General features: G+C 48.5%; 1 protein-coding gene across 1 annotated transcript in view; it reads left to right on the forward strand.

Moving 5' to 3' along the window:
* LOC139233083 (centrosome-associated protein 350-like) overlaps positions 1–23,301 on the forward strand; it is a 58,889-nt gene that overhangs the window by 19,553 nt on the left and 16,035 nt on the right. The window contains exons 5-10 of the mRNA XM_070863602.1: positions 631–815; positions 4,961–5,151; positions 8,031–8,118; positions 11,268–11,414; positions 13,703–13,893; positions 18,392–18,579. Of these exons, the coding sequence (XP_070719703.1) occupies positions 631–815; positions 4,961–5,151; positions 8,031–8,118; positions 11,268–11,414; positions 13,703–13,893; positions 18,392–18,579 (990 nt within the window). The remainder of the gene's footprint in view (positions 1–630; positions 816–4,960; positions 5,152–8,030; positions 8,119–11,267; positions 11,415–13,702; positions 13,894–18,391; positions 18,580–23,301) is intronic.

A 23,301-nucleotide genomic window follows, 5' to 3' on the forward strand; every position in this document is an offset into this window, starting at 1 on the left:
AACAATGACCAATGGCGGACAGGTATCGAGCACCCAGCCCAACCAGTCTGCCCCACACAACTGCAACACCCCTTACACTAAAACATTCTACACTCCACCCCAACCGGAGCCATGCGATCGCCTGGGAGAGGCAAAAACCAGAAAGACCCAGGCCAATTGGGGAAAAAAATCTGGGAAAATTCCTCTCCGACCCATCCAGGTGATTGAAACTAGTCCAGGAGATCACCCTGGCCGTATTCGATTCCCGGCAGTACTTACCATCGTATCTGCGCCGGCCAACAAGGGCTTGATGCATTGCTCCAGACGAAAGAGCAGAATTGCTGTGAAGTGATTGAGTTTGCTTTGAATAACCATCAAATAACCGCCCTCCTCCCCGCTCACATGTAATGGCCAAGCAGTATCATTTTCAGAGATTGCTTCTTTCTATCTATAAGGCACTCGGGGTGCCCCAGCTGACATGTTGTCCAAGCAAGTCTCTCTCCCAAGTGTCTGCCACTCTGCAAGTTGATACGACAAACTAGTTGGGTTCTAATCATCAAGACCAACAAGCCACTCCTTAGACAAGCAGAAATTCCGAATCGGAAGTTGTGTCTGTATCAGATTCACTCAAACCGTTCTTTCCACCTGCAGAGTCTGTTTCTGGAACCAGCCACATTTCGCTCGCCGATGGATCACCGGGGAAGGAGTTAGTGGAACAATCCTTCTGGTCCCTGTTGCCGTCTGAGAGCCACTGGAGACGGACAATGGAAAGCAATAAGATGTTGCAGTCGGGGGACGACAATTTCCGGAGCACAACGGACCAGCCTTTTCGAAAGGTACTTCCCGTCAGAACAGCGCTAAATCCGCTTTGAACTCAGGCATCATGAGATGTCAACACTGTCAAATGTACGCGCCTGGGGACGTTAAAGAGGCTATATAAATGCAAGCTGCTGATGAGTTTGCGAAGGGCCAATAATGTTATGGTGGCCGTGATATTTAATTCTGGGCTGCGGCAATCTGTGAGGAAGATTGTAGGAGGACGCAGGTTAGCGGGCTGAGCAAAAAGGGAGTAAGTGTGGCTTAAAGCAAAGAATTGTGGAGTGGTAAATTTTAGAATCGTACAGCACAGAAGGAGGCCATTCAGCACATCAAGTCTGCGCCTAGATTGTTAGATTGCTGACTATACTACCACAAGTACTGGCTGAGACAGAGTCTACACCACTTCAAAGGAATTGGGTAAGTATTTAAAAAGGGAGATTATAAAAGGACAGATAAAGGGGTTAGAGTATGTACGTTCGGTTGTAGAGCTAGCAACAGTACAGGCTCAACAGGCTGCATAGCCTCCCATTCTATGCTTTACTCTCTATGATGCTATGGTCTTCTTGAATCATTCTTTTTATTCCTTTCTGGGATGTGAGAAGGCTGGCATTTATGGCCCATCCTTAATTGCCCCTTAAGAAGATGGTGGTGAGCCGTCTTCTTGAACCGCTGCAGTCCTTCTGATGAACTGCGTACAGTTTTGGTCTCCGTATTTAAGGAAGCATATACTTGCATTGGAGGCTGTTCAGGGAAGGTTCACTAGGTTGATTCTGGAGATGAGGGAGTTGACTTATGAGGATAGGTTGAGTAGGTTGGGCCTATACCCATTGGAGTTTAGAAGAATGAGAGGTGATCGTATCGAAATGTATAAGATAATGAGGGGGCTCGACAAGTGGATGCAGAGAGGATATTTCCACTCATAGAGGAAACTAAAACTAGGGGACAAAGTCTTAGAATAATGGGCCCCCCATTTAAAACATGAGGAGGAATGTCTTCTCTCAGAGGGTTGTAAATCTATGGAATTCTCTGCCCCAGAGAGCTGTGGAGGCTGGGTCATTGAATATAGTTAAGGTGGAGATAGACAGATTTTTGAGCGATAAGGGAGTAAAGGGTTATGGGGAGCAGGCAGGGAAGTGGAGCTGAGTCCAGGATCGGATCAGCCATGATCTTATTAAATGGTAGAGCAGGCTCGAGGGGCCAAATGGCCTACTCCCGCTTCTATTTCTTATGTTCTTACGTATGAAGGTATTCCCACACTGCTATACTTCTTTGTAGCAGTTTGGTACAACCAAGTGGCTCGCTGGGCCATGTCAGAGGGCAGTTAAGAATCAACTACATTCTACATGTAGGCCAGACCGGGTAAGAACGACAGATTTCCTTCCCTATTCCCTGGGTTTTTACGACAATCCGGTAGTTTCATGGTCACCATTACTAATACTGGCTTTTTATTTAATTTAATTAACTGAATTTAAATTCCCCAGCTGCCGTGGTGGGATTTGAACTCACGTCTCCAGATCATTCGTTTATTGTCTTCTTGCCCGTATCCTAACTCACACCCAGTCCCGTTTGCCCATCTTCTTCTTAGGCAGTCCCTCGGAGTCGAGGATGACGTGCTTCCACACTAGAAATGAGTTCTCAGGTGACTGATGAGTCCAATGTGGGACCTACAGTCTCTGTCACAGGTGGGGCAGGCGGTAGTTGAAGGGACGTTGGTTGAAGGGCCAGTTTGTTGAAGTGCTTGGGTTGTCGTGCGCTATTTCCGCTGTTTGCGCTTGGCCTCCGCTTGCTCCTGGCGAAGAGACTCGAGGTGTTCAGCACCTTCCCGGATTATTCTCTTCCACTTTGAGCGGTCTTGCGCCAGAGATTCCCAGGTGTCAGTGGGGATGTTGCACTTCTTCAAGGAGGCTTTGAGGGTGTCCTTGAAGCATTTCCTCTGCCCACCTGGTGATCGCTTGCCGTGTTGGATCTCATCGCCAAGTAGAACGCTTGTTTTGGGAGTCTCGTATTGTGAACATAAGAACAGAAGAACATAAGAATTAGGAACAGGAGTAGGCCATCTAGCCCCTCGAGCCTGCTCCGCCATTCAACAAGATCATGGCTGATCTGGCCGTGGACTCAGCTCCACTTACCCGCCCGCTCCCCATAATCCTTAATTCCCTTATTGGTTAAAAATCTATCTATCTGTGACTTGAATGCATTCAATGAGCTAGCCTCAACTGCTTCCTTGGGCAGAGAATTCCACAGATTCACAACCCTCTGGGAGAAGAAATTGGCTCCCCCGTATTTTGAGGCTGTGCCCCCTAGTTCTAGTCTCCCCAACCAGTGGAAACAACCTCTCTGCCTCGATCTTGTCTATCCCTTTCATTATTTTAAATGTTTCTATAAGATCACACCTCATCCTTCTGAACTCCAACGAGTAAAGACCCAGTCCACTCAATCTATCATCATAAGGTAACCCCCTCATCTCCGGAATCAACCTAGTGAATCGTCTCTGTACCCCCTCCAAAGCTAGTATATCCTTCCTTAAGTAAGGTGACCAAAACTGCACGCAGTACTCCAGGTGCGGCTCACCAATACCCTATACAGTTGCAGAAGGACCTCCCTGCTTTTGTACTCCATCCCTCTCGCAATGAAGACCAACATTCCATTCGCCTTCCTGATTACCTGCTGCACCTGCAAACTAACTTTTTGGGATTCATGCACAAGGACCCCCAGGTCCCTCTGCACCGCAGCCTGTTGTAATTTCTCCCCATTCAAATAATATTCCTTTTTACTGTTTTTTTTTCCCCAGGTGGATGACCTCACACTTTCCGACATTGTATTCCATCTGCCAAACCTTAGCCCATTCGCTTAACCTATCTAAATCTCTTTGCAGCCTCTCTGTGTCCTCTACACAACCCGCTTTCCCACTAATTGTGGCCCACCCAACGGAGCTGATCGAGTGTGGTCAGTGCTTCGATGCTGGGGACATTGGTCTGAGCGAGAACACTAACGTTGGTGCACCTATCCTGCCAATGGATTTGCAGGATCTTGCGGAGGTGGTACTTCTCCAGTGCTTTGATGTGCCTGTGTTCATCCATCGCCCCCTGTGTTCATTGACCTACATTGGCTACCGGTTAAGCAATGCCTCGATGATATCATTTTCATCCTTGTTTTCAAATTCCTCCAATACCTTGCCCCTCCCTATCTCTGTAATCTCCTCCAGCCCCACTACACCCCAAGAATTCAGCGCTCCTATAATTCTGGCCTCTTGCGCATCTCCGATTTTGTTCACCCCACCATCGGCGGCCGTGCCTTCAGCTGCCTGGGCCCTAAGCTCTGGAATTCCCTCCCTAAACCTCTCCGCCTCGTAACCTCTCTCTCCTCCTGTAAGACGCTCTTTAAAATCTACCTCTTTGACCAAGCTTTTGGTCACCTGCCCTAATATCTTCTTATATGGCTCTGTATCAATCTTTGTCTGATAATCGCTCCTGTGCCATGCCTTGGGACATTTTACTATGTTTAAGGCACTATATAAATGCAAGTTGTTGTTGTACTTTTAAAGATGAAGGGGTTGTCCTATGGGAAAGGGTTCAGCAGGTTGGGCCTATACTCATTGGAGTTTAGAAGAATGAGAGGGGATCTTATTGAAACGTATAAGATTCTGAGGGGGCTCGACAAGGTAGATGCAAAGAGGATGTTTCCCCTCATGAGGGAATCTAGAACTAGGGGGCATAGTTTCAGAATAAGGGGTCGCCCATTTAAAATGGAAATGGGGAGAAATTTCTTCTCTGAGAGGGTCGTGAATCTTTGGAATTCTCCGCCCCAGAGAGCTGTGGAGGCTGAGCCGTTGAATATATTTATGGTGGAGATAGACAGATTTTTGAGCGATAAGTGAGTCAAGGGTTATGGGGAGTGGGCAGGGAAGTGGAGTTGAGGCCAAGATCAGATCAGCCATGATCTTATTGAATGGCGGAGCAGGCTCGAGGGGCCAAATGGCCGACTCCTGCTCCTATTTTTTATGTTCTTAAAGGCAACAGCGCCATCCTCTGGAGTAAGTAAGAATATCAGGTGCTTACCATGACCCGTTCCCACAATGCCCATTGATTTCAATGGAGCAGAGCTGTTGGGAACTTGAGGAGTTTCTATAAGTACGCAAGTTAACTGCTGTATTTTTTTTCAGTGTCAGGAAGCAGGAATGCCTATCTTTGGCAGTCAGGATGCCTTCAGCCGCTTCACCCTGGAGATGGCTCAGCAGTACCTGAAGGAAGAGGAACTGCGATCGAGGCACCAGACTGCTCTGTTCCGACTGAGGGAGAGAGCGCTCAGGGAGAAGACCAAGGCTGAGCTGGCTTGGCTGGAACATCAGAAAACGTGAGCCCCTTCATCTGATTGGCTTTTGTGCGTATTGAGGGAATATACACGGAACGGTTACAGTGCAGAAGACGGCACTTAGGCCCGTTGAGCCTGTGCTGGCTCTCTGCAAGAGCACCTCAGCTAGTCCCACTCCCCTCGCTCTTTCCCCGTAGCCCTGCACATTTCTTTCCTTTGTGTGTGTACTGTATGCACCTGTGAGTATGCTCACAGGTTTGTTGAGCTGTTGACTGTTTAAAGTTTAATTTGTTTAAATTGTCGGTTTTAGTGCCCCTTTAATAAGGAGGCATTTGATTTACATTTGATTTACAGGTGCAACTAAAATAGTTGTTGGGCTGTTGAGTTATCAGTGGCTTAGCCAGTCACGTGATGTTCACAAGACTCAATAAAACCCCAGCCAGTTGGGTTCAGGGATCCACTATGAGACAGGTGGTTGTGAGCCTGGTGGTTGAACCAGTAATGTGTAGTGTGATTGTTAAACCTTTGCGAATAAACCAACTAGTTCTTAATAGCAATGAAACAAAGAACCCAAGAAGCAAATACATTCCTGAGTACTTATCCAATTTCCTTTCAAAATCCACAATTGAGTCTGCCACCACCACAATTTCAGTCAGTGCATTCCAGATCCTAACCTTCTTCTCCTTCTTAGGCAGTCCCTCGGAGTTGAGGAAGACTTGATTCCACACTAAAAATGAGTTCTCAGGTGACTGAACAGCCCAATACGAAATTATAGTTTCTGTCACAGGTGGGGCAGACAGTGGTTGAAGGAAAGGGTGGGTGGGGAGTCTGGGTTGCTCTCAGCGACGAGACTCGAGGTGTTCAGCGCCTTCCCGGATGCTTTTTCTCCACTTAGAATGGTTTTGGGCCAGGGACTCCCAGGTGTCACTGGGTTGCCGCACGCTCCTTCCACTGTTTGCGCTTGCTTTCTGCTTGCTCTCAGCGACGAGACTCGAGGTAATCAGGGACTCCCAGGTGTCAGTGGGGATGTTGCACTTTTTCAAGGAGGCTTTGAGGGTGTCCTTGAAGCATTTCCTCTGCCCATCTGGGGCTCGCTTGCCGTGAAGGAGTTCAGAGTGGAGCGCTTGCTTTGGGAGTCTCGTGTCAGGCATGCGAACAATCTGGCCCGCCCAACAGAGCTGGTCGAGTGTGGTCAGTGCTTCGATGCTGGGGATGTTGGCCTGAGCGAGAACGCTGACGTTGGTGCGTCTATCCTCCCAGTGGGTTTGCAGGATCTTGCGGCGGCAGCGTTGGTGGTACTTCTCCAGCACTTTGAGGTGTCTACTGTATATGGTCCCATCCCTGAGCCATATAGGAGGGCGGGTATCACTACAACCCTGTAGACCATGAGCTTGGTGCCATTTTGAGGGCCTGATCTTCAAACACTCTCTTCCTCAGATGACTGAAGGCTGCGCTGGCACACTGAAGGTGGTGTTGGACCGCGTCATCTATGTCTGCCCTTGTTGACAGTAGGCTCCCGAGGTGTGGAAAATGGTCCACGTTGGCCAAGGCCTCATTATGGGCTTTGATAACCGGGGGGCAGTGCTGTGTGGCGGGGGAAGGTTGGTGGAGGACCTTTGTCTTACGGATGTTTAGCATGAGGCCCATGCTCTCGTACGCCTCAACGAAGGTGTTGATGATGGCTTGGAGTTCAGTCTCCGAGTGTGCGCAGACGCAGGCGTCGTCCGTGTACTGTAGTTCGATGACCGAGGGTGGGACGACCTTGGATCTGGACTGGAGGTGGCGAAGGTTGAACAGATTCTATAATTTAGCTCGACTACAGCGGGGAGCTTGCTGAGGGTGAGATGGAGCATTGCAGCAAGGAAGATGGAGAAGAGCGTTGGTACGATGACACAACCTTGCTTGACCCCGGTCCGGACATCCTAACCACACGCTGCTCTGTCACCTCTGGTTCTTTTGCCAATCATCTTAAATCTGTGTCCTCTGGTTCTCGACCCTTCCGCCAATGGGAACAGTCTCTATCTATTGTGTTGCATAGAAACAGGAGCAGGCCATTCGGCCCCTCGAGCCTGTTTCACCATTTACATCATGGCCGAGCTGTATTATAGCTCCATTTACTCGCCTTGGTTCCGTAACTTGCCGAACAAAAATCTATCAATCTCAGATTTGAAATTTCCATTGACCCTCAACCACTACAGATTTCCACTACCCTTCATCAAAGGTAAGGATTGTCAGTGTTTGGGGGGGGAATGGCAGGGGAAGGGGTGGAGAGCTGGAGGAGGGGATGGGCACAGGGGGGGTTGGAGGAGCACAGGGGAAGGGGATTGTGCTTAGATGAAGGGTGCAGCTCAGACCCCTAACGGAACCGGCCTGATTTTCCTGCACTGGAAGAGGAAAATCTGTCTCTTTGTCGTCGTTCTTGGAGTCATTTTATTACATAAACTGTTTTCAAATCCCTCCGTGGCCTCACCCCTCCCTATCTCTGTAACCTCCTCCAGCCCCACAACCCCCGTTCATCTAATTCTGCCCTCTTGAGCATCCCTGATTATAATCGCTCAATCATTGGTGGCCGTGCCTTCCATTGCCTGGCCCCCAAACTCTGGAACTCCCTGCCTAAACCTCTCCACCTCACTTTCTTGCTTTAAGACGCTCCTTAAAACTTACCTCTTTGACCAAGCTTTTGGTCACCTGCCCTAATTTCTCCTTCTGTGGCTTGGTGTCAAATTTTTTGTCTCATAATACTGCTGTGAAGCGCCTTGAGACGATAAAGGCGCTATATAAATACAAGTTGTTGTTGTTACTTAAGGTTCACCATGAAGACACGTTTTAGTGCTGTCTGTGATATATATGAATAGGTGCAGATTATAATTTACGAGTTAAGTGTGATTAATATGCTTCTCTTGACTTGATTGCTTCCCCAGACATCTCCGGGACAAAGGGCAAGATGATAAAATGCCGGCCATCATCCGGAAGCAACGGGAGATTCTTGTGAAGCTACAACAGGAGAAGGTGGGTGTAATGTATTTGCTTCATGGGTTCTTTGCTTAAGAATCCATAGCAACACATTGCTATTAAGAACATAAGAACATAAGAAATAGAAGCAGGAGTTGGCCATATGGCCCCTCGAGCCTGCTCTGCCATTTAATATGATCGTGGCTGAATCTAGTTGGTTTATTAGCAAAGGGTAGATGGAGTATAATGTTGGAAAATGTGAGGTCATGCACTTGGGCAGAAAAGAATCAAAGAGCAAGTTATTATTTAAATGGAGAAAGATTGCAAAGTGCTACAGTACAGCAGGACCCTGGGGGTCCTTGTGCATGAAACACAAAAGGATAGTATGCAGGTACAGCAATGATCAGGAAGGCCAATGGAATCTTGGCCTTTATTGCAAAGGGGATGGAGTATAAACGTTGTGAAGTCTTGTTACAGTTATATAGGGTATTGGTGAGGCCACAACTGGAATACTGCGTGCAGTTTTGGCTTCCATATTTAAAAAAGGATATACTTGCTTTGGAGGCAGTTCAGAGAAGGTTCACAAGGTTGATTCCAGGGATGAGGGGGTTGACTTACCAGGAAAGGTTGAGTAGGTTGGGCCTCTACTCATTGGAATTCAGAAGAATGAGAGGTGATCTTATCGAAATGTATAAGATTATGAGAGGGCTTGACAAGGTGGATGCAGAGAGGATGTTTCCACTGATAGGGGAGACTAGAACTGGGGGGCATAATCTTAGAATAAGGGGCTGCCCATTTAAGACTGAGGTGAGAAGGAATTTCTTCTCTCAGAAGGTTGTAAATCTGGAATTCACTGCCTCAGAGAGCTGTGGAAGCTGGGTCATTGAATAAATTTAAAGGTAGAGATAGACAGTTTCTTAACCAATAAGAGAATAAGGGGTTATGGGGAGCGGGCAGGGAAGTGGACCTGAGTCCATGATCGGATCAGCCATGATCGTATTAAATGGCAGAGCAGACTCGAGGGGTCGTATGGCCTACTCCTGCTCCTATTTCTTATATTCTTAAAAGGTTTAACAATCACACTACACATTACCAGTTCATCCACCGGGCTCACAACCACCTGCCTCATCGTGGATCCTCCGAACCCAACTGGCTGGGGTTTTATTGAGCCCTGTGACTGGCTAAACCACTCCCAACTCAACAGATCAACCAACCTGTGAGCAATTGCAGACATCACATTTAACTGTGTAAAGTAATCCATCAGTGTGCCTTTAAGACCAGAAACCATCCATAGAACAGTAGAACTAAAAACAGAAAATGTTGGAGTCACTCAGCGGGTCAGGCAACATCTGCGGAGAGATGAACAGAGGCAACATTTCAGGTCGGTGACCATTTGCCAGAAAGAGTGTAACAGGTCTTAAGCAAGTGTAGAGGCAGGGAAAGGGGGTGGGGAGGAAAGAACAAAAGGGACGGTCTGTGATAGGGTGGAAGGCAAGGGCGATTAAGGCCCTGAAATTCGTGAGCGCCCCGTTTGGGGACTGTAACACAGGCGCAGAAATCTTGCCCCCCCGCGATAAATTGGGGTTCCCGCCCCCGAATGTAAATGAAGCGTTAAATCAAGCGCTCCATTTCCTTTCTGGGCCGGTAGCGGGGACGCAGGGCTGAGCGGCGTCTTGAAGGGAAAGGTCCGATTACAAACTCTGTAACAATAAAAAGGTTCCAGCCTGGACCACCGGGGGGGACGGGGAGCCGGGCCGAGCGATTGCAGCACGGACCACCCGTCCAAATCGGCACCAATGGGCCAAAGAAGAGCGGACATTTTTTCTTTCGGCAGCAGCCGGCCACCTCCTCGCTAAATTCCGCCCTGCCAGCGGTCGGCCGCCCGCTCGGTCTGCGCCCCCTGAATCTGTCGCTGGCATCGCCCAGCATAGCTTCAGGGGCGATACTCATTTTCGGGTCCCAGGCGCTGCGCAAGGCGATGATATCGCGATCTCCGGGCGCAGGATTTAGTGAGAGTCGTTATCGGGCGTCACGCCTGGTCTCCAGGCCATTAGAGCCCCGTTAGCAACCCCCAGGGGGCACACATGAGCCCAATTTCTCCGCCCCCCCCCCGGACAAAAAGGCTGATGGTGCAAGGCTAAAATGCAATGGTAATGGAACAGATACAGGAACCAAAGATGGGTGTGGAGGTGGGCACAAGTGACGACAGCAGAATCATTACACGCACCTGATAGAAAGGCAGAGCAGGTTTCACTCTTTGACGTTGGATAGTTTCAAATTAACAATCAGATTTGGAACTTTAGTCGTGTAATATATGCACATGTAAGGAATGCTCACAGGTTTGTAGAGCTGTTGAGTTGGGAGTGGCTTAGCCAGTCACGTGATGTTCACAAGACTCAATAAAACCCCGGCCAGTTGTGTTTGGGGGATCCACGATGAGGCAGGTGGTTGTGAGCCTGGTGGATGAACTGATAATGTGTAGTGTGATTGTTAAACCTTTTGCTAATAAACCAGCTAGTTCTTAATAGCAATGTGATGCAATGAATCCTTAAGCGAAGAACCCATGAAGCAAATACATTCCGTGGCTCGATATCTCTCCACATCTCTGGCAGACGAGCTGGTGGTCTAAACATTGAACAAAAAATAAGAACATAAGAAATAGGAACAGGGGTAGTTCATTTGGCCACTTGAGCCTGCTCTGCCATTGAATAAGATCATGGCTGATCTTCTACCTCAACTCCACTTTCCTGCACTGTCCCCATATCCCTTGATTCCCTTAATATCCAAACATTTATCGATCTCTGCCTTGAATATGCTCAATGACTGAGTCTCCACTGCCCTCTGAGGTAGAGAATTCCAAAGATTCACCACCCTCCTGAGTGAAGAAGTTTCTCCTCATCTCGGTCCTAAATGGCCGGCCCCGTATTCTGAGACTGTGACCCCTGGTTCTAGACTGACAACTTGGTGAGCTTGCCCTTGCTGTCAGCCGTGGTACTGCCACCCCTGAGTCAGAAGGTTTGTGGGTTCAAGTCCCACTCCAGCGACTTGAGCACGAAATCCAGGTCCTACAGAAATGCAAGATCTTTATTTCTTTCTTGCGTCGAAGAGATCGAGTGGCCCATTGCTATCTGGATTCCAGTGAATGCATTGCACTCTGAAGCAACCACTGACCACTAGTGACTTTCCTTTCCTTTTCACACCTCCAGGCGGAGATCAGGCATCTCCAGAATGTGTACAGGGCGGCCCACCAGGAGAGGAAGCTCCTCCTGAAACAACAGCAAGAGATCTTCAGGATTCACCAGACAACCGCACACCTACAGAGCCAGCTGGTCAGCTCATCAACGGGCCCGCGGGTAATAAGCAGCGAGACTCTGTCACCTCCACACTCCGACTATTCCAACGCTCCCCCGGCCGGCCTCCCACCTTGCACCCTCTGTAAACCTCAGCTCATCCAAAACTCTGCTGCCCCATGTCCTAACTCATAAGAACATAAGAATTAGGAGCAGGAGTAGGCCATTTGGCCCCTCGAGCCTGCTCCGCCATTCAATACGATCATGGCTGATCTGACCATGGACTCAGCTCCACTTCCCCGCCCGCTCCCCATAACCCTTTACTCCCTCATCGCTCAAAAATCTGTCTATCTCCGCCTTAAATATATTCAGTGACCCAGCCTCCACAGCTCTCTGGGGCAGAGAATTCCGCAGATTTACAACCCTCCGAGAGAAGAAATTCCTCTGCTCATCTCAGTCCCACTCGCACCAAGTCCCACTCACCCATCAGCCCCTGTGTTCGCTGACCTCCATTGGCAAAGTCACGATTAAAAACTTCTCATCACTGTTTTTTTTCCCTCCATGGCCTCGCCCCCTCTCTACCTCTGTAATCTCCTCCAGTCCCAACCCCCCCCCCCCCCCCCCCGCCGAAATGTCTGCGTTCCTCCAATTCTGGCCTCTTGCGCACCCCGATTTTCATGGCCCCACCTACCTCTTAGACCAAGCTCTTGGTCATCTGACCTAATATCTCCTTATGTAACTCGGGGTCAAATTTTGTTTGATAATCGCTCCTGTGAATGACCTTGGGACATTTTGCTATGTTAAAGGCGCTATATAAACTGTTGTTGTTGAGGCTTGGGACTAATGGCAATCTTAAACACATTTACGCAGCTCCTCCCCGTGGGTCCAAGGTAAATGCATCGAGTACTGCCTCCGGCCCAGGAAGCTGCCGTGAGTCACCTGATCTCAGCTGAGATGCTGGTCAAGGTGCTCCAACCGAGGTCATCCACTTTGGACCTAAAAGGGTACTTTCTAAATGGTGAAAAGCTAAAAGCAGTAGCGATCCAAAAAGACTTAGGGGTCCAGGTATATAGATCATTAAAATGTCATGAAAAGGTACAGAAAAGGCTAATGGAATGCTGGCCTTTATACCTCGAGGACTAGAGTACAAGGGGGCAGAAGTTATGCTGTGGCTGTACAAACCCCTGGTTCGGCCATACCTGGAGCACTGTGAGCAGTTCTGAGCACCACACCTTAGGAAGGACATATTGGCCTTGGAGGGAGTACAGCGTAGGTTTGCCAGAATGATACCCGGACTTCAAGGGTTAAGTAACGAGGAGAGAGTACACAAACTAGGGTTGTATTCTGGAATTTAGAAGGTTAAGGGGTGATCTGATCGAAGTTTTCAGGATATTAAGGGGAACAGATAGGGTAGATAGAGAGAAACTATTTTCGCTGGTTGGGGATTCTAGGACTGGGGGCATAGTCTAAAAATTAGAGCCAGGCCTTTCAGGAGTGAAGTTAGGAAACACTTCTACATTCAAAGGGCGGTAGAAGTTTGTAACTCTCTTCCGCAAATGGCAATTGATGCGAGATCAATTGTTAATTTTAAATCTGAGATTGATAGCTTTTTGTTAACCAAAGGAATTAAGGGATATGGGCCAAAGGCGGGTGTGTGGAGTTAGGTCGCAGGTCAGTCATGATCTCATCGAATGGCGGAACAGGCTCAAGGGGCTGAATGGCCTCCTCCTGTTCCTATGACTTTGATGTCTTCTGGCTCGAAAGAGAAAATACAATCAGCTAAGGTTCTTGATGTTAATCACCCCACACCCATCTCCCCGTACACCTGACTGGCTGAGGACAGGATTAGGTTTGGCCGTGATGGATTCCACAGTCGAATAGCTCGGCTGAGGACCGGATGAGGTGATGGATCCTGCAGTCGAATAGCATGCCGACACTGCCTGCATCGGTTTGCACGGGAAGAACGAGCTGCTTGGTTGAGGTACCGGTGGGTGATCACGGACTGTGGAACTGTGTGCAAGCACAAGTCAACTCCTCCAGGGAGAAGCGGGAGGGGGTGGGACAATGTTCTGGGGGGGGGTGCGCGGGAGAGCGAGAAATGTACCAAAATCCATTGTAAAAGGCATTGCGTTCTTCTAGAGGGTGTAAAAATATAAATCAAACTATGGCCGAATATGTTTTAAATTACGGAAAATAATTGGGATTTTGTACCGTCCAGTTGTTCCAGGAGTAGGGATACCAGGAATTTCCCCGCCTCCCCCAGTATTGGGGCACCAGCACCGTGCACTGAGTTATTGGCTGGTTACACTCTGCCACTTCTACTTCCCTTGTTTTTTTGTCTCTATGTTTAGGTTTCAGGAATGAAGGCCACCTTGTCAGATGCAGCAGCGATCAATCAGTCTGGACCCCCGGCCAGTTCTGACCCCGGCCCGGGGACCCCTGACTGGGACGTGAGGAGCTCTTCCCCTCTGTCGGGCTCCGAGAGCGAAGGGAGTGTCGCCATGGAGCAGCTGAGGAAGATGTACGGTTGGCTGGATGAAAGGTGAGCTGTGCGGTAATCGGGCCCATGTTGGATCCACCCGTGGGTGGCAGAGATGAGCGTGATGTAAAGCAAGGCTTGCATTTATATAGCACCTTTCACGGCCACCAGACGTCTCAAAGCACTTTACAGCCATTTGAAGCACTTTTGTAGTGTAGTCTCTGTTGTAATGTGGGAAACGCGGCAGCCCACTTGCGCACAGCAAGCTCCCACAAACTGCAATGTGATAATGACCGGATAATGTGTTTTTGTAATTGAGATGAGGAGAAACTTCTTCACTCAGAGGGTGGTGAATCTTTGGAATTCTCTACCCCAGAGGATGGTGGAGGCTCAGTCTTTGAGTATATTCAAGACAGAGATCGATAGATTTTTGGATATTAAGGGAATCAAGGGATATGGGGATAGTGCAGGGAAAGTGGAGTTGAGGTAGAAGATCAGATGATCTTATTGAATGGCGGAACAGGCTCGAGGGGCTGAATGGCCTCTTCCTGTTCCTAATGATCTATTTTTTAGTCCAAAAATTTACCGTGCGACATTTGGGGGTCGACCTTTGGGGTACCACCGCTTTAGAGGCGCTGACACTGCCTGAAGGGTGATTTTACTGCCGGGCGCTAATCACCGCCTCAAACTGCCAAATTCGGTTTTACCGCCCAAAGATGAGAGAGCAGCGCTAAAAGGGGCGTTGCGCACTCATTGCCGGGCGCCCACGGGGCGGGAGCTCAGGAGGCCGACCGAATTTCCCCACGGTCGGCTCACGGCACGCGAGTTGAAAAAAACTGGAGGAAAAAGTTTCTGAGAACTTCTCTGACCCCCTCCCCCCCCCCTCACCCACACACTTCCCCACCGGTGCCATTAATACATAAATACTGAAAACATTAAAGATATCAACTTACCTTGATCTCTGAATGCTGCCACCCCCAGGGATCCCTGATGTCCCACCACCTTTCCCAGGTTGTATGGACGCCTGCCGGTAAGGCCACCGCGCTCGCCTAATATCGCGGCCACAGTTTGATGACGTCACCACATGGGTGGCGGTAGAGCGTGCAGCAGTACCTCTTGGCGCCGCCCCTCACCGCCCAACTAAATTTCCCGCGAGCCGAGGAACCCGCCCCCTGCTGACGGTACGTCCCTCGCCACCCGTTAGCCGCCCCTCCCCCGGGCGTTAACGGGTGGCCTTGCAAACGGAATTTCCACCCCTCAGAGTTTGCTGTTTGTTCCAGGGGAGGCTGAAGGTTGGCGCTTTTGCCCATTTTTGGAATTTTGCCCGACTGCAGGCTGGCATCTTGAGCTGACCTTGGTGATAGGGTGGCATGTAGCTCTCTGAACACAAGAACATCAGAAATAGGAGCAGGAGTAGGCCATACGGCCCCTAGAACCTGCTCCGCCACTTAATGCGATCACGGCTGATCTGATCATGGACTCAGGTCCACTTCCCTGCCCGCTCCCCATAACCCCTTTTTCCCTTATCGGTTAAGAAACTGTCTATCTCTGTCTTAAATTTATTCAATGTCCCAGCTCCCACAGCTCTCTGAGGCAGTGAATTCCACAGATTTACAACCCTCTGAGAGAAGAAATTTCTCCTCATCTCAGTTTTAAATGGACAGCCCCTTATTGGAAGATTATGCCCCAAATTCTAGTCTCCCCCATCAGTGGAAACATCCTCTCTGCATCCACCTTGTCGAGCCCCCTCATAATCTTATACGTTTCAATAAGATCACCTCTCATTCTTCTGACTTCCAATGAGTAGAGGCCCAACCTACTCAACCTTTCCTCATAAGTCAACCCCCTCATTTCCGGAATTAACCTAGTGAACCTTCTCTCAACTGCCTCCAAAGCAAGTATATCCTTTTGTAAAATATGGAAACCAAAACTGCATGCAGTATTCCAGGTATGGCCTCACCAATACTCTGTATAGCTGTAGCAAGACTTCCCTGCTTTTATACTCCATCCCCTTTACAATAAAGGCCAAGATTCCATTGGCCTTCCTGATCACTTGCTGTACCTGCATACTATCCTTTTGTGTTTCATGCACAAGTACCCCCAGGTCCCGCTGTACTGCAGCACTTTGCAATTTTTCTCTATTTAAATAATAACTTGCTCTTTGATTTTTTCTGCCAAAGTGCATGACCTCACACTTTCCAACATTATACTCCATCTGCCAAATTTTTGCCCACTCACTTAGCCTGTCTATGTCCTTTTGCAGATTTTTTTGCGTCTTCCTCACACATTGCTTTTCCTCCCATCTTTGTATCGTCAGCAAACTTGGCTACGTTACACTCAGTCCCTTCTTCCAAGTGGTTAATATAGATTGTAAATAGTTGGGGTCCCAGCACTGATCCCTGAAGCCATGCACATTGTGAATTTTGGCCGAGGCCTTGGAGCAGGTTGCTTGGTTGCCCTGCTGATCTGGGGAAGGGGATGGGTCGGGGGAGGGGTGGGGGGAGGAGGGGGTGGGAGGGGGAGGGCTGGGGCAACAAAAAGAACGGGACATAAAAAGCAGAAAAAGCTGGAAATCTCAGCGGGTCAGGCAGCATCTGCGGAGAGAGAAAGAGAGTTAACGTTTCAGGTCGATGCCCCTTCGTCAGAACTGGCGAATGTTCGAAATGTAACAGATTCTTAAGGAGCACTGAAAGGGGGGAGGGGAGGCAAGAACAAAAGGGAAGGTCTGTGATAGGGTGGAAGACAGGAGAGATTAGAGAGACAAAAGGGATGACGGGCCGACTTGAAATGGTAATGGCAGAAGTTAGAAAAAGGTTAGTCTAGATAGGGTGTGAATGGCGGGATAATTACCGGCTGCCATGGGAAACACAGAGAGCGAAAAAATACATCAGAGCAAAACATAGGCAGAGTTTAAGGTCTGAAATTGTTGAACTCGATGTTGAGTCCAGAAGGCTGTAAAGTGCCTAAACGAAAGATGAGGTGCTGTTCCTCGAGCTTGCGATGAGCTTCATTGGAACAGTGCAGGAGACCGAGGACGGAGAGGTCAGAGCGGGAGTGGAGCGGAGAATTAAAGTGACAGGCGACCGGAAGCTCGGGGTCACGCTTACGGACTGAACGGAGGTGTTCCACAAAGCGGTCACCCAATAATAATAATAATTATAACTTTTATTTATATGGTGCCTTTAACGTAGTAAAACGTCCCAAGGTGTTTCACAACAATTTTGCAACACGTTAGATATTGACCATTGAGGGAAAGAGAGAAAAAGCGTGAGAAGGAAGTGTAAAAAGACGTAACAGGCTCGGGTCTGAAGCGGCAGCTTGAAAGCGCTGCAGATAGACGCAGGCGAAAAAAAAACTCAAAAAAGAAAGGGACAATGGCAGGTAATCGGTGACGTCATACGCGACTGGTCTCGCTGAAATGCGCTAGTTATATCTGTGGGTTGCTGTGTGACTGGGGGGGCGGAGGGTGGTGGGGGCTTTTTTCTATCCAAAACACGGCAGCCCGTGTCCCAACTCGTACCAAGTCCCCCTCACCCTCCTACATCGCCGACCTACATTGGCTCCCGGTTAAGCAACGCCTCGATTTCAAAATTCTCATCCTTGTTTACAAATCCCTCCATGGCCTCGCCCCTCCCTATCTCTGTAAACTTTTTCAGCTCCACAACCCCACTAGATATCTGTACTCCTCAAATTCTGGCCACTTGAACATCCCTGATTATAATCGCCCAACTATTGGTGGCCGTGCCTTCTGTTGCCTAGACCCTAAGCTCTTGAACTCCCTCCCTAAACCTCCCCGCCTCTCTACCTCTCTTTCCTCCTTTAAGATATAAGAACATAAGAATTAGGAACAGGAGTAGGCCATCTAGCCCCTTGAGCCTGCTCCGCCATTCAACAAGATCATGGCTGATCTGACCGTGGACTCAGCTCCACTTACCCGCCCGCTCCCCGTAACCCTTAATTCCCTTATTGGTTAAAAATCTATCTATCTGTGACTTGAATACATTCAATGAGCTAGCCTCAACTGCTTCCTTGGGCAGAGAATTCCACAGATTCACAACCCTCTGGGAGAAGAAATTCCTTCTCAACTCGGTTTTAAATTGGCTCCCCCATATTTTGAGGCTGTGCCCCCTAGTTCTAGTCTCCCCGACCAGTGGAAACAACCTCTCTGCCTCTATCTTGTCTATCCCTTTCATGATTTTAAATGTTTCTATAAGATCACCCCTCATCCTTCTGAACTCCAACGAGTAAAGACCCAGTCTACTCAATCTATCATCATAAGGTAACCCCCTCATCTCCGGAATCAGCCTCGTGAATCGTCTCTGTACCCCCTCCAAAGCTAGTATATCCTTCCTTAAGTAAGGTGACCAAAACTGCACGCAGTACTCCATGCTCCTTAAAACCTACCTCTTTGACCAAGCTTTTGGTCACCTGCGCTAATTTCTCCTTATGTGACTCGGTGTGAAATGTTTGCCCTGTGACACTCCTGTGAAGTGCATCGAGGGATGTTTTACCACGTTAAAGGCGCTATATAAATGCAGCTTATTGTTGTTGCACCGAATAGGTTCCTGACTAAGAAGGAGAAGGAGCTGGTCAGACGCCGGAGACAAGCCGAGGACTTACTGGAGTGGAAACAACGCTTAGATGAAGAGGAGCTGGCTGTCGACAGGATTGAGACGGAGGCTGTTGTAGCCTGGAGTCCGCAGAGCCAGGAGCAGGTTCCGGGCATGAGGCCTCCTGTAACAGCGACGGGTACGATCCGGCAGAAATAATCTGTCCCGTTCTTATTTTATTCTCTTCCCTTCTGTGCCCCCACACACGACACATTCGGCCTCTCACCATCTCCCCAGCTTCTGTTCTTTATCAGGGCGGCTTCGAGGGTGTCCTTGAAACGTTTCCTCTGCCCACCTGGGGCTCGCTTGCCGTGTAGGAGTTCCGAGTAGAGCGCTCCCCACCGACACCTGGGAATCCCTGGCCCAAAGACCGCCCTAAGTGGAGGAAGAGCATCCGGGAGGGCGCTGAGCACCTTGAGTCTCGTCGCCGAGAGCATGCAGAAAACAAGCGCAGGCAGCGGAAGGAGCGTGCGGCAAACCAGACTCCCCACCCACCCTTTCCTCCAACCACTGTCTGTCCCACCTGTGACAGAGACTGTAGTTCCCGTATTGGACTGTACAGTCACCTGAGAACTCACTTTTGGAGTGAAAGCAAGTCTTCCTCGATTTCGAGGGCCTGCCTGTGATGATGAGTCTCTGTTGCTGCTGCAGTTCTGTAACTGGCCTCTAGGAGGTGTGCGAGAGCTGTCTGTAATCTTTCAGCCGCTTATTTTTTCTGCTTTCACACGAAAAGGCGCCTGTTATTCACTTCCCCGCCCACCCCCCCACCCTCCCCGTGTCTCATCCCCACCTCAGTTGGAGCTCAGTGGGTCAGAGAATCGCCATCAAGCCCCTGTCCTGCTCTGTGACTTGAAAGGATGACTAAATCTGAGACTTTCGCTGCGTTTTTATTTAGAATCGGATGTAACTATATTTTGGTCATCTGCGCTAATTTCTACTTATGCAGCTCGGTGTCAAATTGTTATCGCGTAACACTTCTGTGAAATGCCTTGGGATGTTTCACTACGTTAAAGGTGGTATATAAATACACGTTGTTGTTGTATACTACAATAGCAATTTGCATTTATATAGCACCATTACCGTAGTTAAATGTATCAAGTGCTTCACAGGAGTGTTTTATCAAACAAAAAGTCACTGAGCCAGATAAGGAGATATTAGGACAGGTGACCAAAAGCTTGGTCAAAGAGGTAGGTTTTAAGGAGCGTCTTAAAGGAGGAGAGGGAGAGGTGGAGGGGGGGAGAGGTTGAGGGAGGGAATTCCAGAGCTTAGAGCCCAGGCGGCTGAAGGCACTTGATTTAATAGTTTTACAAAAATAGTTGTAGAGCTGTTGAGTTGGGAGTGGCTTAGCCAGTCACGTGATGTTCACAAGACTCAATAAAACCCCAGCCAGTTGGGTTTTGGGGATCCACGATGGGGCAGGTGGTTGTGAGCCTGGTGGATGAACTGGTAATGTGCAGTGTGATTGTTAAATCTTTGCTAATAAACCAACTAGTTCTTAAAGCAATGTGCTGCTATAAATTCTTAAGCAAAGAACCCATGAAGCAAATACATTACAATGGCCCATCAAGTTGATCCCGACTGATTTTGTTTCACGGGGTGTGGGGTGGGGGGGGGTGGGAGGGGGATTACAGGGCTGTTACAAATCCACAGCAAGTGCACCGGTTCAGTCAGCCTCAGTTGCCGTGTTGCATCAGAGCTCAGAAGCTTGTGAAATGAAAAATAATGTCACAAGAGTTAGCGGAAGAAAATAAATTTCATAAAGCAACAATAATGCGCTGTCCACATTGAAGTTAGCTGTCTGCGTGGTTAGTGCTTCCTGTACTCATTTGATCCTTGTGTTAAAAGACATAATGGTGTCTACACCTTATTTATTTTATTGTAACTATTTGTTGCAACCCAGAAGCGCCTTTGTTGTTGAATGTATGGTCTTTGGTATCTCCTACTCTAAGAAGAAAGACTTGAATTTATATAGCGCCTTTCGTGACCACCGGACGTCCCAAGCACTTTATAGTCAAGGAAGTACTTTTTGAAGTGTAGTCACGGTTGTAATGTGGGAAACGCGGCAGCCACTTTGCACGCAGCAAGCTCCCACAAACAGCAATGTGATAATAACCAGATAATCTGTTTTTTTGTTATGTTGATTGTGGGATAAATATTGGCCAGGACACCGGGGATAACTCACCTGCTTTTCTTCGAAATAGGATTTTTTATGTCCACTTGAGAGAGCAGACAGGGTCTCAGTTTAACGTCTCATCCGATAGACAGCACCTCCGACAGTGCAGCACTCCCTCTGCACTGCACTGGAAGTGTAAGCCTAGGTTTTTGTGCTCAAGTTCCTGGAATGGGACTTAAGCCCACAACCTTCTGACTCAGAGGCGAGTGTGCTGCCCACTGAGCCACAGCTGACACAACTGTTGTAGGAAACGAGGCAGCCAATTTGCACACGGCAAGCTCCCACAAACAGCATTTAGATAACGGTCAGATAATCTGCTCTCAGTGATGTTGGCTGAGGGATAAATATTGTTCTTTGGAGTAGGACCTTTGGAGTAGAACTGGAATGCATGACCTACTGATCAAAGGGGAGAGTGCTACCCACTGAGCCACGGGGAACACCACACCAAAAGGATTGCAGGTGTGGGTAGGGAGGCAGGGTCTGTGCCGGGGGTCCACAATGAGTAAATATTCCATTGTCCAACAGTAATAGTTGAGGCGCTACAGTGTCAGCTGTGGCTCAGTGGGTAGCACTCTCGCTTCTGAGGCAGCAGGTTGTGGGTTCAAGTCCCACTCCTGGGACGTGAGCACAAAATAATCTTGGCTGACACTCCACTGCAGCGCTGGGGGAGTGCTGCACTGTTGGAGGTGCCATTTTTCAGATGAGATGTTAAACCGAGGCCGTCTTGCTCTCGCAGGTGGACATAAGAGATCCCGCGGCACTCTGTCGCAGAGGAGCAGGGGAGTTATCCCCGGTGTCCTGGGGCCAATATTTATCCCTCAATCGATAACAAAAACAGATGATCTGGTCATTATCACATTGCTGTTTGTGGGAGCTTGCTGTGCGCAAATTGGCTGCTGTGTTTCCCACTTTACAACAGTGACTGCACTCCAAAAGTACTTCATTGGTTGTAAGGCACTTTGAGACGTCTGGTGGTCATTGTATAAATCCAAGTCTTCCTTTCCTTTTAAATGGAAGAGCAGTCTGCACACGATTAATTAGCACAGCTTTCTGTTACTTTCAATTAACGTTTTAAGAGGATGAGGGTAACGTATGTTGCTCTTTAATACCTGGCACATCGTGGCTTCAGTGTGGCAGAAATAAATCAGAACTAATTGCTACTGAACCCTCTGTAAGAGGTTTGAGAACTTGCCAATCCCTGCCAGCCATTATGGGTTTAGTGGGCGACAATATCCTTTGGCACGGTTTCATAATGTGCATTAGGGTCCTCTTCAACCGCACTTCTCGCTGGGATCACTGCCCTGCTTTTTTTTTCATTAAGGGAGATTGATTCAGTGGCTCTGTCTGCTGTTCGGAGCTCCGCGTTTGACACAGAAGCAGATTAGCTGTACGATAGGAGTAAGAGTGCATGAACGGGTGTAGAAGGCTTCAGAGCTAAGAGTTTATACCGAGCAGGAAAGATTGAATGGGCTGGGGTTCTTTTCTCCAGCAATTTGCGCACAGCAAGCTCCCACAAACAGCAATGTGATAATGACCAGATAATCTGTTTTTGTTAAGGGATAAATATTGGCCCAGGACACCGGAGATAACTTCCCTGCTCCTCTGTGAAATAGTGCCCGTGGGATCCTTTACATCCACCTGAGAGAGCAAACGGGGTCTCGGTTTAACGTCTCATCCGAAAAATGGCACCTCTGAGAGTACACATTACAACCAATGGGTAGAGGTCTTTATAAAGGGGTTCGATAGGATAGCAGAAAAAAATCAAAGAGCAGGTTATTATTAGTGCTGCAGTATAGTGGGACCTGGGGGTACTTGTGCATGAAACACAAAAGGGTAGTATGCAGATCAGGAAGGCCACTGGTATCTTGGCCTTTATTGCAAAGGGGATGGAGTATAAAAGCAGGGAAGTCTTGCTACAGTTATACAGGGTATTGGTGAGGCGATACCTGGAATACTGCGTGCAGTTATGGTTTCTATATTTACGAAAGGGTATACTTGCTTTGGAGGCAGTTCAGAGAAGGTTCACTAGGTTGATTCCGGAGATGAGCGGGTTGACTTATGAGGAAAGGTTGAGTAGGTTGGGCTTCTACTCATTGGAAATCAGAAGAATGAGAAGTGATCTTTTTGAAACGTGAAAGATTATAAGGGGGCTTGATAAGGTGGATGCAGAGAGGATGTTTCCACTGATGGGGAGACTAGAACTAGAGGGCATGATCTTAGAATAAGGGGCTGTCCATTTAAAACTGAGATGCGTCGAAATATCTTCTCTCAGAGGGTTGTAAATCTGTGGAATTCGCTGCCTCAGAGAGCTGTGGCAGCGGGACATTGAATAAATTTAGGACAGAAATAGACAGTTTCTTAAACGATAAGGGAATAAGGGTTATGGGAAGCGGGCGGGGAAGTGGAGCTGAGTCCATGATCGGATCAGCCATGATCGTATTAAATGGCAGAGCAGGCTTGAGGAACCATATGGCCTACTCCTGCTCCTATTTCTTATGTTCTTATATTTCCACTTGTGGGAGAGACCAGAACTATAGAAAGACTTGCATTTATATAACGCCTTTCACAACCACCAGACATCGCAAAGCGCTTAACAGCCAATAAAGTATCTTTAGAATGTAGTCACTGTTGTAGTGTGGGAAACGCGGCAGCCAATTTGCACACAGCAAGCTCCCACAAACAGCAATG

This window comes from Pristiophorus japonicus, chromosome 20 (assembly GCF_044704955.1).
Source record: "Pristiophorus japonicus isolate sPriJap1 chromosome 20, sPriJap1.hap1, whole genome shotgun sequence".
Classification (NCBI taxonomy): Eukaryota; Metazoa; Chordata; class Chondrichthyes; family Pristiophoridae; genus Pristiophorus; species Pristiophorus japonicus.